A 16,498-nucleotide genomic window follows, 5' to 3' on the forward strand; every position below is an offset into this window, starting at 1 on the left:
CAGAGAGTATGTGAACAGGTTCTTCAAGCGGCCATAGACTAATGACTGAGATACTGAACCTTAAAACACTTAAGGTGTTTCATGTGTTTATCGGTATACATATTTATAACAATGCTTATGTTTCAGTATAAAGAACTTCAGTATAACAAACTCAACTATTTTTTGGTCCCTTCATGTTCTTTATAGTGAAGCTTTCCTGTAGTTTGCTGTTTTCACTTGCAATGTTTGTCTTGTCACTTGCATGTAAATTTTTGATTTTAGTATCGATTAGCCTATGCAACAGTGTATTGTGAATGTATGTTTTTCTTTCAGGAGGTTTTTAAAAGTGATGTCCACAAAGCTACGCCATTGAACCAGCTTCTCGGTGTCTGCTGCGTGATGAGTGTGAAGGATTACTTCCGTTCCATCCCAGAAGGTTTTGCAGAGAAAGATGTGTATGTGTGCGAGTCGAGGTACTCCACGCGAGCGCGAGCATTCAAGAAAATAAAGGTCTGTATATACATATATAAAATTTAATGCAATGTAAAGATTTTTTTACCCCAAACAATTCCATTATTAGTATAAATTGTAGTTTACAAAAGGATTTTTAATTTTTATTCTAAACATTATTTCAACTTCAAAATACTAATAAACTAGGAATAGTTTGAGAAAAGTTTTTAGAAATACTATATTTTTAATTTTGGGTTGTGGAGATGTCAGTTAATTTGATTGCCGTAAATATTTTTGTAAAACTAATTGTGGTGTCCTCCGTCTCCTCCGTCTCCTCCTCTCACCGATGTCCCTCTTGACAGAGAGCCAGCAGGGGTGGAGGAGGTCGAACTGCTGGTCTGGCCCCACGTTGGGCGCCAGAAAGATGTTGATGTCCTCTCTTGACAGAGAGCCATCAGGGGTGAAGGAGGTCGAACTGCTGGTCTGGCCCCACGTTGGGCGCCAGAAAATTGACGTGCTGTCGTCTTCTCACCGATGTCTCTCCTGGGTGAGAGCCAGGTATCGGGTGGAGAAGGTCCAAGTTGCTGGTCTTGCGGCAGGTTTCACACTCGGCTGGTGTAGGCGAATAGCTAGTGGGGTGAGGGATGGGACTAAACTATTCATTGAAAATAATGTCGGTATTTTCCACGGAACTTTTATTGACCTGAATTGTCGAAACAGTTCAATTTGTTGCCTGCATCGGCTTTTACAACATACATAGAATTTATACACGGTACACCCTATCGTCCAGAAAGGGGAGGGGGAAGGGAGACAAATTCCCTAGGCCGAGATAGGTCCTCGGATGGCCTAACTCGCGAAGGAGGGGTGCGAGCAGCAGAAAACGGATAGCCAGTAGTTCTGCTGCTCCCCCTATGATCGTCCTATGACCAGTGGGCGGAATCCAGCCTCACTGGCCGTCGGGCCGATCAACTGACTTTCAGGTGGATGACCTCGCCTTTATATAGGGAGAAATGAAGGGAGGGGCGAACTGACTCCTCTTTGGAAGGGATGAGATGCGTGCGCATGAATCTCGCTGAAATTTCCCTGCCCTGGTGGTGGAAGTATAAACTAGATATTAATAATTAAAATGAAAAGATAAACGTGGCATAAATAATTATATGTACCTACATTAATATTCAATCCTATGTATTAAAAAGTATTTAAACTTTCTTTCACAACTTAATTAGTTAAATTTATACTTTTTATAAAATATAAATACAGTTGGTAGTTCGCCGGTCACAAGATGGCGTCACAATGTACATGTTTAGCTGCGGCAAGAGAAAAATATCCATTTGTATACATAACTCGTCCATATTTACTATTATATTCTGAAGTGCATTAATATTTGTGGTTATAGCGACGTGAAAAATAAAGGGCGAAGATAGTTGGTTGCTTTAATGAATTATTCTATTGTTTGTCGCTTTGTTTATAACCTACAACGTCGCACAGATTCGTTGCCGCATATTACGTGAGTAGGCCTATTGCCGAAATACATTTTTCCCTGAATTGCTTCTGAACTTAATTAAACTCGTTTTGGGTTTAATTATCACGTAAAGTAACGTGATATTTAATATAGGAAGGGCGGGCACGCGTCAATTTCCCCCCTAGTGGCGAGCGTTACTTTACGGGAGAAGACGCTAGGACGTCTTGGAGGAACTCTTTACACATAGATAACTGTCAGTCTCTGTTTTGTACGAGTCTCTGGGTTATCACTTCGGATATGGCTTCTTCAGCTTTCTGGAAGTCCTGATTGGGGACAGCTGCCGGTGGTCTCCTGGGAACGCCTATTGGGACAGCTGCCGGTGGTCTCCTGGGAACGCCTATTGGGACTGCTGCCGGTGGTCTCCTGGGAACGCCTATTGGGACTGCTGCCGGTGGTTGTAAGATTCTGCCATTGGTAAGGCCGTTGGTTTGGTGTCCGCCAAACCGTCTCTCGGTACCGTCCTAGTAGGTCCTTGGGGTCTCCTTTGCAGCTCCGCCACGGCATCTGGCGACGCTGTGGAGGCTGGTAGAGGCCTGGCAGAGGCCTGGTTGGGTCCTTCCCACTTTGGTGCGAATCCCGCGCAGAAGTGGTTAGGCTTATTGCTGAGTGGATGGGTCTTGACTAGTACCCTTTGTCCTTCAGCAATCTGGTGGTTGGGCGGATTCTTCGGTGTAGGATACTTGCGGGCTAGGTACCCTAGTTGAGCCTTTCGTGCGCATCTACTCTGATGGAAGCTTGTAGACAGATCTCTCCGCTGAAGGGCGGTATGTGGGGTTGGAACTCCACTTCATTCTCCAGGTTGCTGGATCTGTCGTCTCAAGTTTAATTCGCTGGTGCTGGTTCCGATTGCTTCATTGTGCCTACGCCGCAGTGTGAAGAGGATTTCTCCCAGGTAGCGATCCCAGTGGCGATGATTGCCCGTGGTACGCAACCTGAGCCCTTTCTTCAATTCCTGATTACGGCGCTCTGTAGGGGTTGCCTGGGGATGGTAAACTGGAGTGGCCCAGGTTTCTAGTTCCCATTTGGCGCAAGTGTTGGCCCATAATTTGCTAGTGAATTGCACCCCATTGTCTGTAAGTATGCTTTTGGGGTATCCCCATCCAGGGAACACTTCATCTTGGAGTAGAAAATGAATCAACTTTAGCGAGGGGAAAGGCTTCGACCCATCGTGAGAAAAGGTCTGTGGTGACGAGTAGGAAGCACTTACCCGTCGTGCTTCTGGGGTAAGGTCCCATCAGGTCTAGAGCTAATTGGTTCCATGCTGCAGCAGGATTGTCTCTGCTGGCATGCGAGGCATCGATATTCTAGTCCGGCGTGCTCTCGGGGCTCGTCTGGCCAAGAGTGATGGAACAGGAGTCCACAGTGAGCACAGCTGATCTGGTGGATTCCGGTGCCAGGGCAGTCTTCTACACCGCAGAGTCGATGGACTGCGTCTGCCGTCGTTGGGTATGTACAGGTAGGTGAGTTGTTGGGCGCCAGGAGGGGAGGCTGTTCCCCTCCGCTGTCTGGGTCTGCTTCTCGAGGATCTCTGGTGGTAGGAAGGTCAGGAGCACTTGCCTGCTTGCTGCTGTTCCCGGTGTGGGCCATGGTGTGCCTGCTGTTGGTTAAGTCTTCTATGAGCTGCGAGTGGTGGCAGGCGTCCATTCCAGGGGTTGTTGGCTAGTCCATCTGGTAGAGCTTGCAATGGGTCTTCACGGGTATTGTAGAACAATCAACGGGCCCCACGTTGGTGCGCCAAACTTATTGTTGATGTGGTCCTCCTCGCACCGATGTCTCTCTTGGGTGAGAGCCAGGTATCCGGGTGGAGGAGGAGGTCCAGCTGCTGGTCTTGCGGCAGGTTTCACACTCGGCTGGTGTAGGCGAATAGCTAGTGGGGTGAGGGATGGGACTAAACTATTCATTGAAAATAATGTCAGTATTTTCCACGGAACTTTTATTGACCTGAATTGTCGAAACAGTTCAATTTGTTGCCTGCATCGGCTTTTACAACATACATAGAATTTATACACGGTACACCCTATCGTCCAGAAAGGGGAGGGGGAAGGGAGACAAATTCCCTAGGCCGAGATAGGTCCTCGGATGGCCTAACTCGCGAAGGAGGGGTGCGAGCAGCAGAAAACGGATAGCCAGTAGTTCTGCTGCTCCCCCTATGATCGTCCTATGACCAGTGGGCGGAATCCAGCCTCACTGGCCGTCGGGCCGATCAACTGACTTTCAGGTGGATGACCTCGCCTTTATATAGGGAGAAATGAAGGGAGGGGCGAACTGACTCCTCTTTGGAAGGGATGAGATGCGTGCGCATGAATCTCGCTGAAATTTCCCTGCCCTGGTGGTGGAAGTATAAACTAGATATTAATAATTAAAATGAAAAGATAAACGTGGCATAAATAATTATATGTACCTACATTAATATTCAATCCTATGTATTAAAAAGTATTTAAACTTTCTTTCACAACTTAATTAGTTAAATTTATACTTTTTATAAAATATAAATACAGTTGGTAGTTCGCCGGTCACAAGATGGCGTCACAATGTACATGTTTAGCTGCGGCAAGAGAAAAATATCCATTTGTATACATAACTCGTCCATATTTACTATTATATTCTGAAGTGCATTAATATGTGTGGTTATAGCGACGTGAAAAATAAAGGGCGAAGATAGTTGGTTGCTTTAATGAATTATTCTATTGTTTGTCGCTTTGTTTATAACCTACAACGTCGCACAGATTCGTTGCCGCATATTACGTGAGTAGGCCTATTGCCGAAATACATTTTTCCCTGAATTGCTTCTGAACTTAATTAAACTCGTTTTGGGTTTAATTATCACTTAAAGTAACGTGATATTTAATATAGGAAGGGCGGGCACGCGTCAAATGGGAAATGTTAAAAAACCATGAGGGATTTTAATCAGTATTTACATATATAGTACATAACCCAATGGAGTGCATAACGTAGACAATGTTTTGATTGGTTGAATTAATTATTTTTCATTGTGAATAGTCATTTAATCCACTCCTAAATTAAACATATTTTCACAATGGCAGTGCTTTGCGTAGCATTATTGGGTCCGTTATTTAGGGGCACAAATTATTGTTGGATGTCCCTTGGTGGTAATGGGAGAAAGGTTAAATTTTAGTTTAACTGTAGGAGACAAGGTGTCAATTATTTAAGTTCTCCCAACAGATTATTTCATTAAATGAAATTAGATATTTTTTTCACCGTTAACTCACGGATGTGCGGGATTATGGTTTTGCTGTCTAGGGTGGATCTAGAGTAGAGATTCATATGTGCTTCAGCTTGCAACAAAAAAAAGTGGTTGTATAAAGATTTTACCGTTACATTTTTCTTCCTGTCAGACATGTCTGACGACAGAGACTCCGCTCATCAATGCTTGTCCCTCCAGGTGTGGCCGTTCATCACGACCCAGAACCTCAAGCTCATCCCGAGGGAGGAGGTGTTGGAGCCGAAACGCATCATGTCCGTGTATCGAGAGAGAGTGGAGAAGCACAAGGAAGAGATCGCCGAACTGGAGGAGAGGGAGAAGTTTGTTGTGAAGGAGAAACCTGTGAGTATGCGTTCTTGATGTTGATGCCGGGCGGTTACAGTCGGAAACACTTACTAGCTCGACAACAGGCCTTTCAACACGACGGCCATGCCAGATTAGAAATTTTGCAAAATTAATTGTCAATATAGTAGGGTTGTGCGAATGTTCGGTATACCGATACCGTAATCGAAATTTTGCTACTTTCATTTTCGATTTCGGTAAGAATTTCATCTGTCGAAGTTCGTTTTTAGCGAAATACTTCGAGCCAAACGAAAGTTCAATAGCTTACCGAAGTTTGTTTGTTCTAGTTGAAAAAGAACTCGTAATTTAATAAAAATGTACAGTATAATACCGGTACAATAACGTACCTTATTATAAAGTATATTTCACTTAACGAGTTTTTTTTAAGTCCCCGCCAAAAATCGTATCTTCGCCATGCAAAACGGTTTCAGTTTAAAGTATCATATTTTCACTATAACGTATAAATTCTACTAGTAGCGTGGCATTACTACACCAAAATTTACTTAAACTGGTAAATAAATTTCCAGCTAAATGATTAATGTAGTAGAACAAAGATACACAAATACCACCGCAACGTATTTTCTAACCTCTAAATTCTCAAAACAAAGTTAACAAACAGTTGCGCGCACAACCATAGATTATACCGTACGTAGTATGTGACGTGAGCAACACAACACCATTCGATACATCGAAAGACGGAGGTTTGAGAGAAGTATTAATTATTCAGACAAAAGTGTTACGCTACGCTAAAAATACTGTTTGAAGTCTGTGCCGGGATTGTTTATTGTAATTGTTGAGTTTATTTTCAGGTTACGTTATTTAGACACCGCATTGTATTTGTGCTACAATATGAATGATCCTGGAGATAAAAAGAAACAAAAGCAATTCACGCTTAAGGAAAAAGTGGATATACTCAGAGAACTAGACAAGGGGAAAAAAGCAAGTCGTAGTTGCGAATACATATGGCATTGCAGCTCTCCTGTAGCTATTTTTTTATATACCGTATTGGTCCGAATATAAGGCAACCATTTTTACATAAACGAGAGATGCGAAAATTGGAAGTCGCCTTATTTTCGCACCCAAGACGTCAGAACTGCAAACATTAGTTCCAAACTGAAAGCTACAGTAGAAACATTGTTACAAAATGTTCACGATTTTTTATATTAACTAAAACTTCGTTACCTCACACAGGGAAAAAGATAAATCCACCCAATATTGCAGTAATTCACAATTGTTTAAAGTTGAAAATTAAAATATTTGTTCTTGAGTAAAAATGTGAATGTTGAAGCATCTCAAAATGGCAACCTTTTATTACACAATTTGTACTTTATGTACTATCGCGTGTCAACATTTACGGTCATTTATTTTCAGATTTTTAACGGAAATATTTGTACTAAAATATCACAGCTATTTTCAGAACGATTGTTTACGTTTACAAAGAACATTTCGGATGTAATGTCTGCCAACTGTCTTTCCACAATATTTCTTTGTTGTAAAACGAACATTGCCGAACACGCACGAAAACGCCATATTTACAGGAATTTGGTATGTTGCTTCAAAAGCTATTTTAATAATTTCACAGTAATCCACTCTTTATTTATGTAAAAACCTTTCAAACAACATAATTATCATAGATTATTCTTTAAAATTCATAGGACAGAGACACTCTTGTCATAAAGTAATATGGACAAATATTCGCGATCACGTCACCGAAGTTATTCATGGCCGTATGCTTCACCATGGCAGCTAGCCACTTGTTTTGTTCCGGCAAGCTGCATTCTGTGTTTGCGTTGTTACATCTAACACACAATACTAAATAGTAATACGTATCTTAAGTGAAACGGAAAGTTAAATGCTGTTTTTTAAGCGTGATTAATAGCCATTGTATAAATTTTAAATTCGTAGATACAGTAAACTGTGAAAAATGAACGATCACACATAGGTGGAACGGCGGGGAACGAGCTCTAGACAAATAAACAGCTCTGAAGATGACAATGATGCAGCTGCATTAGAATAAACATACGAAAAAATTTCTAGTGTAATACTTTAAAATGTAAATATTTTCTAATTGTTTTCTTTTGACTTTTAGTGTAGGCAATTCAAACTTTTTTTAAAATAAGTAATGTGATAAATATAAATTATTTGTTATACATAAATGCAAAAAGAATTTATCAACACAAAATGTATGTCTAATGAATTTTCACATTAATTTCTGCCAAAATTATTTTTACATTTGTTTGGCCTCCTGAAACTGCAGGTCGCCTTATATTCGGGGTCGCCTTATATTCGGGCCAATACGGTACTTTTTTCTCTTTGCTTTGTAAAGATATGTATGCATGTTTCAGTACTAAGTACAAAAACTTGAGGTACCTGTAAGTACTTAGCACTGAGATTCTACTGTAATGTCTTTATATGATTTGCTTGTTATTACTAATAATGTAATAACAAATGCAAATCATATAAATACATTAATTAGAAAAAAGATTTACATTAAGATTAATTTACGTGGTGATGAAAAAAACTCACATTAATGAAAATACGGTAAAATCATAATTTGAACAAACATGGCAGATAAAGTAAACAAAATTAAACCGTGATTACAGTAGGCCTAGGTATCAAAACAAAATCATGCAATATTTGAAAAATTACCTGATTCATTTGCTTTCAAACAGTAGTGTAGGTACTATATTCGTAAAACATACATTCCAGAACTGTTAGTACACTATTTAGTATTTACCGTATACACATAAACAAAGAACGTACCTACTTTTATTCGCGCACAGCCAAACAAAAACATTGTCGTCTGCTTTATTTAAATTTTACATACTCTGACTGGCATATAAAATCCTCATAATATACAGCCAATTAGACAAAAAGGTGAACAAGTCACTGCATGTAATGACCACTTGGCAGCAACCATTTGTTATGTTTTGTTTTGACCATGTCCCTTGCCTGGTCTACAGCTTCCTGAGCTAGCCATGTGTGACAGTGGTGCAAGATGGCGGCCGTTCCGCAGTATTCACGTGTTTTTTCATCAGTACCATGCACGTGATAAATATATTATCATAGACTGCGACATTACGACTGTAAAGGAAATAGTCTGTGCGCTGAAAGATCTGGATTGATTCTTGTAATTTACGAGTGACATGGGGCTGTGTTGTGTGGTCTAGGGTGGATGTTGATTATATTAAATAGTAATATTTATATATATATATCAAAAGGTACCAAAATGATTTATGTAATAGAATTTATTACTGAAGAGCAAATTTTGGGGCACTTTTTTCTTTGTTAATTAAAAAATTTCGCTTAACTTTCGTTAAGAATATATTTATCTCATAGAAAAATTCATTTTCGTTTCACTTTCGCGAAACTTGATAAATTTTCTTTCACTTTCATTTCGTGTGGATAAAGTCACTTTCGCACATCCCTACAATATAGTTTTAATGGGAATACCAACTGTGAAACAAGAAACAATGTTAAAATGAAAACAGGCAGTAACTATGTATAAACTTGAGTCAGCAACCGGAATTCATCTGAAAAGAGAAGCTCAATGAGTGCCGGATTGCAAGTTGTACCGAACCGTAGAATGCTGGATTAAAGACCTTTTGTTGTAGCATACTTGATTCCTATCTAGAAGGTGGAGGGTTCATGCCTGTCGCATGCACTGGCGGTGTTTTTGTTCCAGAATGGTTTTCCGCGTCTAATTGAAGTGAATGCTGAAGCAGTCTTTAACCTCTAAAGAGGTCGCGGTGGTTGCCTAGTCTGTCACTCGCCTCCCACATAGTTGATCTGGTGTTTCCCAGTGGGGTCGGACCCCTGGACACTTTGCAAGTGGGAAATGTGGGGGACATTGCCTTGAGCTGGTGGGTTTTCTCTGATGTTGACGAGACTTGAACCTCAAATAGTTTAATCCTTTTTCCTACAGAAAATTATTATTATTTTCAATCATTGTATGTTGCTCTAGGAAGTAGTACGTTATTTTAAGGCTGTCTAATGCAGATGGGAAATGCTTTTTTATTTTTTTATTTTTTTTATCATTTGTGGTGAAGAGTTTTGCAGAATGTTTTAAAGAATTAAATTTAGTAGTAAAAAATTCTGGCTTTGCTGTTTTTTTTGACTACAGCTGCCAGGGGTTTGTTTCATTAATTTCCATCGTGCTGAATGGGAATGTTGTGTATAAAATAAATAAAATAATTTAACGAAATTTATTTTTTGACATGAATTTAATGAACATCTTACTTGATAGTCAGGTGGCCATGCCAGAGAAATTGCAACACCAAACCAAGACAGACTAGGCCCATTACACAACCACTGGCTCAACTGACTCCATATCAACATCAGAATCTTCAGAGAGAATATCCACGTGCATTACCAAAAAAAAACTTTTCTGCGTTCCCTGTTGCTTCTCGCGAGGTAGACAGCTGAGACTTGCTTGAGTGTAAATTTTACGCCTCGTTCGGGGGCTTCTTTTGCCCACTGGCTGTTTTTCTTGGCTAATTCTTGCCTCATTTGATACCGATGAAACTTCTCTGAATTTTCAATTGCTTCTGCTTGGGTGATTTTGCTTGTTTTCTTTCTTTTCTCCAATATAATTTTTTTTTTTTTGTTTAGGCATTTTGCATTTAATGTCTCCAAAACCAAAGTTAGTAACATTATTGTTATTCCACTCAACTACCTTTCAGTGCTCATTCACAAGCAAATTAAAGTTTAAATCACGCAAATCTATTACTTTCGGAGTTACAGCTCTCACTGACTTCATTTTAACGCTCCCCAACGACCGTCATTACGTCATTATGTCATTACCAACACCGAGATTAAAGTCATTCATATTCCTGTCTGAAATTCATGTAAAAAAAACTGCGTCAAACACTATGAACCATATTGTTTGTTACCATAGAGTGTTGAATTGATTGCTTTTTTGTTTGTGTGTGTGCAGAATATTGAAGTTTTCTATCCTCAAGGAGTGGAAGGTCATACGTACTTCGAGCAGTATAACACCCCGGCCTGTTTGATTAGGACAGGTGATTGCGTATATGTCAGAACTGATGGAGGGAGACAGTTTGTTGCGCAAGTGGATACAATCTGGACTACCAAAAAGTATGTACCTTAAATGTTTACATATTGTTAATTTCTCTATGTACGTAGTTAGTGATGGCCAGACCCCAATTTTCTCTAATCCAAATCTGAAATTTGAATCCTAAATCTACCTCGTGAATCATACTTTTTGTCTCAAGGATCAAAAATTAAATAACGTACAAGAAATAAAATAGTATTACGTATAATGTTAAATAATGTATTAAGTTTCCCGAATCAATGCATATCTTAATTTTATTTACATAATTACATAATAGAAGTTTAAATTGTTAGGGAGTGGTAAAATAATATTAACTTCTGTTTATATGGTAATGGAAAAAAAATTCTGAGGGGTGCTTAATGCACACTTTGTATTATCATCTGTTTCTGTAGTACTTGCCTCCATTTGCATTTCTTTTTGAAACTTTATGTTTAGTTCCACCCCGTGCCCCCAACAGTAAAACCCCTTATATACACTTTTCAAGAAAAAAAACGTGTAATTTCAGGGACAATTCTATAACATCATAAGTACCTCATATACCAGCCATTTATTATTCTCCTGCCACGCCCCTGCCACTATCTTACTCCAGCTCGATTTTTAGTCGATTCTTTACTCATTACTCACCGAGTGAGTATACACTCGTCAACTCAATACTCGAACCCAGGACCTCCGGTACTGGTGATGTCATCCAAACACCTCATTTGTGGTTCCTAGTGACAAGGCTTACCCACTTTTATCGCATAATCGTCGCACCCATATTTTAGGGCGTCAAAATTTGGATAAAATAAAACATCTTGCGTAAACATCACATGATATTTTTGGTCCCACTATTAGATTCCGAGCGCTTTGTGTGGGTATTTTTTCCATATGAAACAATATATTTTAAAATAGAAATCTAATTTTTATTCGGACATTACCTCTTACTATTTAATTAACGGAAATACAAAGTTGTCTGATGTGTAAATTTTCTTTTAAATACTTTTTAAACGTTATAACCTTATTCTGTTTGTCTGCATTGCCGCGGTGTACCGCTTACAAAAATGTAGCCAGCGCTCGTTGCAATCATTACTGTTTGGTTTTGTTGCTTCCCGTATAGAGCGCGCACACGTAGCCGAATATCGATATCTCGCCGAGTGCATACAAACTCTCGCTCTCTGTTGAGTGCCAAGTTAACTACATCTGATGGCCCACACTCTTTCGTGGTGTTTGTATTAGGGCGATAGTTACTCATTCGTTCAGCTTGAATTTGGATTACAGATTTTGTTTTTCTATTTAAAGTTGAAAGGTTTTTGTTGCATGACTTATTAATTTAAATTGTTTGGCGTGCACTTTTATACGTCACTTTTTAAATAAACGTACTTTCCATGAATGGGTTTTGTTTTTATGAATAACTCTATCCAACAAAAAAAAATTTCTGCATAATTGTCGCACCCCTACTTTTCAAACTTGATTTTAGAATAAAATGTGCGATTATTATGCGAGATAACACGGTACCCCAATGATGGCATTGTCTTTAGGTCAGCACAGTGGACAGGTAGAGCTTTGCTGGGGGGTCTGTCATAGTGGCGGTGCAGTGTCTTGGAGCGTCTGTGCCGGTCTCTCTCGACTTATGAAAAACTGGGGTTAATGTACCCCTCCAGGGGAAACTGTCTTTACAAAACAGAAAAACCAGAATATTCCTTACTCCACTCACCAAAACTACACAGAATGCATAAGCCCCGGGCGGATATTCCAGTGCCACAGAACAGTCAAATGAACGAGAACTTTCTTATTTGAGTCTCACTCAAGCTCTGCAGGCTGCCTAACCCACAGGCAAGCTGAGTACTCGCACTGGGAAGTGCAGCGGGTTGCTTTCTTTCAAGTGTGCAACGAGCCACACCTACTATGTCGCGGTGCAAAGCTGTAACAGTTGGAGAACACCCGTTAGACGAGATAAACTGGGCTACATCAACATGAGAAATAATAACGTACATCATACATTGTATGGAGAAAATGTTGGAACTGAAACATATGAACTTATTTAATGGGAAATCATATTGGGCGAGAACATCTTAAACAAGTTTAATGTAAATAAAAAACCAGTTTTTACTTCGTTTACGAGACTAATAATAACAAGATAATAATTTCCGAAATGTAATTTGAATTAAAGTATTGCATCACATTTAATAACACATAAATGGAACCTAAAGAAAATGTTTACTGCGGAAAATGTAAATATGTACTGAGAAATCAAATACGGGGTTTCACTGTAGTAAAGATAACACCATATTAGTCTATTGCATCCGTGCGAAGCTAAGGGGTCTAGTTTTGAAGTAAAGAAGTTGTCTTAAAAAACTGTTATAATATACATACTAAACCACAAATGTCCCTTCTTTTGAATATTAATACTTTATATGTAGTAACTATTTTTACAAAAACCTGTGTTATTATGTGATAGAATAGCATTTTTAGGTATAGTATTTGAAGGTAAGTAATTTCATACAAAAAAAATTGATTTTAAGCATCAACTTTGTGTAGGAAATTGTTTTTATAAACTTTCAGTTGTAATATAAACACACCCGCGCTCACGAGTGCAAAACAGTGAGACCATCTGGAGCAAGTTTTAAACATACTACTATTTTATGTTGGGAGGGTTAGGGCCTGCAATGCTACAATACCAAATTGTATATTACATAATTATAACTTGGCTTATTATAACACTTTGAAGAAAAGTTAACCTCTTCACTTGGAATTGATGGGTGAAGTAATTTTAAACCAAACTGATGTGTTTAGTGCAATTGAAGTAGCGACATTGTTTTTTTTAGTGTATTTCGTATTGCGGGGTTTTTTTTTTTTTTTCTTTTCTTTCTGCAGTGGAGTGTGCTACTTCCGTGGCCCGTGGCTGGTGACGCCACCGGAAATACCTCACGCGCCCACCCGCTTGTTCTACAAGCAAGAAGTGTTCCTCAGCACACTCGAAGACACCAACCCTGTGGAGAACATCGCTGGGAAGTGCGCTGTGCTCGAACATGGCGAATATATATCCTGTGAGTATAACTGCGTCGCCAGACCGACACAACGCCGTGCCAGAGGTGGTAATGGTGGTAATTTATGTCGTGGAGAACATATGTTGTTTTTTTTAATTGAGTAAATTATAGTAAAACTTTGTTGTTAAGACCCTTCACGATTCCCAGGAATAAAGTCTTAATTGGGCGGATAGGGGGGGGGGGGGGGGGGGGGGTCGTAAAAATAAACATTTTGACCCACCCCAACTCCTATTCGTCAAAAATATACCATTTTTCACACCAAGTACATTTTGTCGTCTCTGGCATAAAGTCGACAAGTTTTGAAAATCAAATATAGCAGTCGTTTTCGTTAAAGGAAAGACACCCAAGAAAAGCATTGCCCTTCCCAGTTTTAAAGAGTATTTTTATGACCATGTTTTTCTAGTAAGGTAGTACATCGGCTGATTATGTAGGTTCAAGGTCATGGTAACCTAGTTTTGTATGTTTTGTAATAGTTTTTGATATTTTATTATTTTATTTAGAAAAGCCATCTATACTGGTTTTCACATTTTTTGTTAGATTGCTATTTGTACAATCATATGTTTTAGTACTTTATTACATTTAAATGTTATATTTATAACTACCGTATTGGTCCGAATATAAGGCGACCATTTTTACATAAACGAAAGATGCAAAAATTGGAAGTCGCCTTATTTTCGCACCCAAGACGTCAGAACCGCAAACATTAGTTCCAAGCTGAAAGCTACAGTAGAAACATTGTTTAACAAAACGTTCACAATTTTTTATATTAACTAAAACTTTGTTACCTCACACGGGGAAAAACGATAAATCCACCTAATATTGCAGTAATTCACAATTGTTTGAAGTTGAAAATTAAAATATTTGTTCTTGAGTAAAAACGTGAATGTTGAAGCATCTCAAAATGGCAACCTTTTATTTCACAATTCATATTTGTACTTTGTGTACAATCGCGTGTTAACATTTACGGTAATTTATCTTCAGATTTTTAACGGAAATATTTGTACTAAAATATCACAGTTATTTTCAGAACGATTGTTTACGTTTACAAACATTTCGGATGTAATGTTTAGAAATTCACGGCTGCCAACTGTCTTTCCACAATATTTCTTTGTTGTAAAACGAACATTGCCGAACACGCACGAAGACGCCATATTAACAGGAATTTGGTACGTTGCTTCAAAAGCTATTTTAATAATCCACTCTTTATTTATGTAAAAACCTTTCATAATTATAATAGATTATTCTTTCAAATTCATAGAACAGACTCTCTCTGTCAGAGAGTAATATGGACAAATATACGTGGTCACGAACCGAGTTATTCATGGCCGTATGCTTCATCATGTCAGCTAGCCACTTGTTTTGTTCCGGCAAGATGCATTCTTTGTTTGCTTTTTTTACGTTTAACACACTACTAAATAGTAATACGCCTTGTTCTGTGGTAATACGTAGCTTAAGTCAAACGGAAAGTTAAATGCTGTATTTTAAGAGTGATTAATAGCCATTGTAAAAATTTTAAATTCGTAGATACAGTAAACTGTGAAAAATGAACAATCACACAATCACACATCGGTGGAACGGCGGGGAACGAGCTCTAGACAAATAAACAGCTCTGAAGATGACAATTATGCAGCTTCATTAGAGTAAACATACGAAAAAATTTCTAATGTAATACTTAAAAATGTAAATATTTTCTAATTGTTTTCTTTTGACTTTTAGGGTAGGCCATTCAAACTTATTTTAAATAAGTAATGTGATAAATATAAATTAATTGTTATACATAAATGCAAAAACGATTTATCAACACAAAATGTATGTCTAATGAATTTTCACATTAATTTCTACCAAAAATTATTTTTACATTTGTTTGGCCTCCTGAAACTGCAGGTCGCCTTATATTCGGGGTCGCCTTATATTCGGGCCAATACGGTATATTTTTAGGTGTGAATTTCATAGTAGGTGTTTCTTTTTTTGCGTAGCCTCGTCAGTCGTTAGAGTTCTGTGCTGATAGATCCCACCATTTGGCTGGCGGTTCTAGTAAATATATATATATATTTATTTTTTAGTGAAATTAAGTAAATCTATGTTACTAAGTCTTTAATCAACCTGTAATATTATATAACTTTTTCTGTATTAGGTTTCTCTTATTTTATATCATTAAATGTAGTGAAAAATAAAAACCATCTATGTGAATAACCCTAAATAACTCTGGAGGAAAATAAATAAATATTTTTCTTTTGCTGGCCGAAGAAAAGTTCTTAGTGATTCTGAACATTTTTCTTGAATTTTTGTTTTCTTTAAATCCCACATTCTACTCATTTTACACAAATCAGAAGTCTGTATACCTTATATAAATACAAAAAAATGTGCAGGTTTCTAAAAGCCTAGTCAGAGTCTTTTTTTTTTTAAAAAAAAAAAAAATTGTGTGGGTCACCCACAATTGTTCACCAAATCAAATCATAAATTTTACCAAATAGAAGTTTAAAAAAAAATTTATTAAGTCGTTAACAAACAGTTATCAAAACTAAGAGAGATCTAAAACCTGGCAAATCAAAGTCGTGATAACAGAAACAGAGAGGGCAGCATGTCCACGAGCAAGCAATATCACAATTGTTTGCTGGCGTCAGGAAGACATACGTAGCGCCATGGAATTTTTATCATTGCTAGGAGGATGAAGAGGATAAGCCAGGGGGTGCGGGTGTCTACTGGGTGCCCTACAGTACAGTGATCGGTAGAGACCTGCAAAAATCGCGGATTCATTCAGTGATAGGCTAGAATTCAAACACATATACATAGGGCCCGGAAATTTTCGCGAACCGCGAAATAACGCGAAATACCGCGAAATGCCACCAAAATTACATTATATGCGAAATTCCACAATAAAC

General features: G+C 38.4%; 1 protein-coding gene across 29 annotated transcripts in view; it reads left to right on the top strand.

Annotated features, from left to right (window-relative positions):
• Nucleotides 1-16,498, top strand: part of LOC134532555 (protein polybromo-1) — a 100,503-nt gene that overhangs the window by 47,572 nt on the left and 36,433 nt on the right. For all 29 annotated transcript variants that reach the window (XM_063369174.1, XM_063369217.1, XM_063369156.1 and 26 more), the window contains 4 exons: nucleotides 313-489; nucleotides 5,355-5,516; nucleotides 10,453-10,613; nucleotides 13,444-13,616. In XM_063369174.1, coding sequence (XP_063225244.1) covers nucleotides 313-489; nucleotides 5,355-5,516; nucleotides 10,453-10,613; nucleotides 13,444-13,616 — 673 coding nt within the window. The remainder of the gene's footprint in view (nucleotides 1-312; nucleotides 490-5,354; nucleotides 5,517-10,452; nucleotides 10,614-13,443; nucleotides 13,617-16,498) is intronic.

Source organism: Bacillus rossius, chromosome 1 (assembly GCF_032445375.1).
Source record: "Bacillus rossius redtenbacheri isolate Brsri chromosome 1, Brsri_v3, whole genome shotgun sequence".
NCBI lineage: Eukaryota > Metazoa > Arthropoda > Insecta > Phasmatodea > Bacillidae > Bacillus > Bacillus rossius.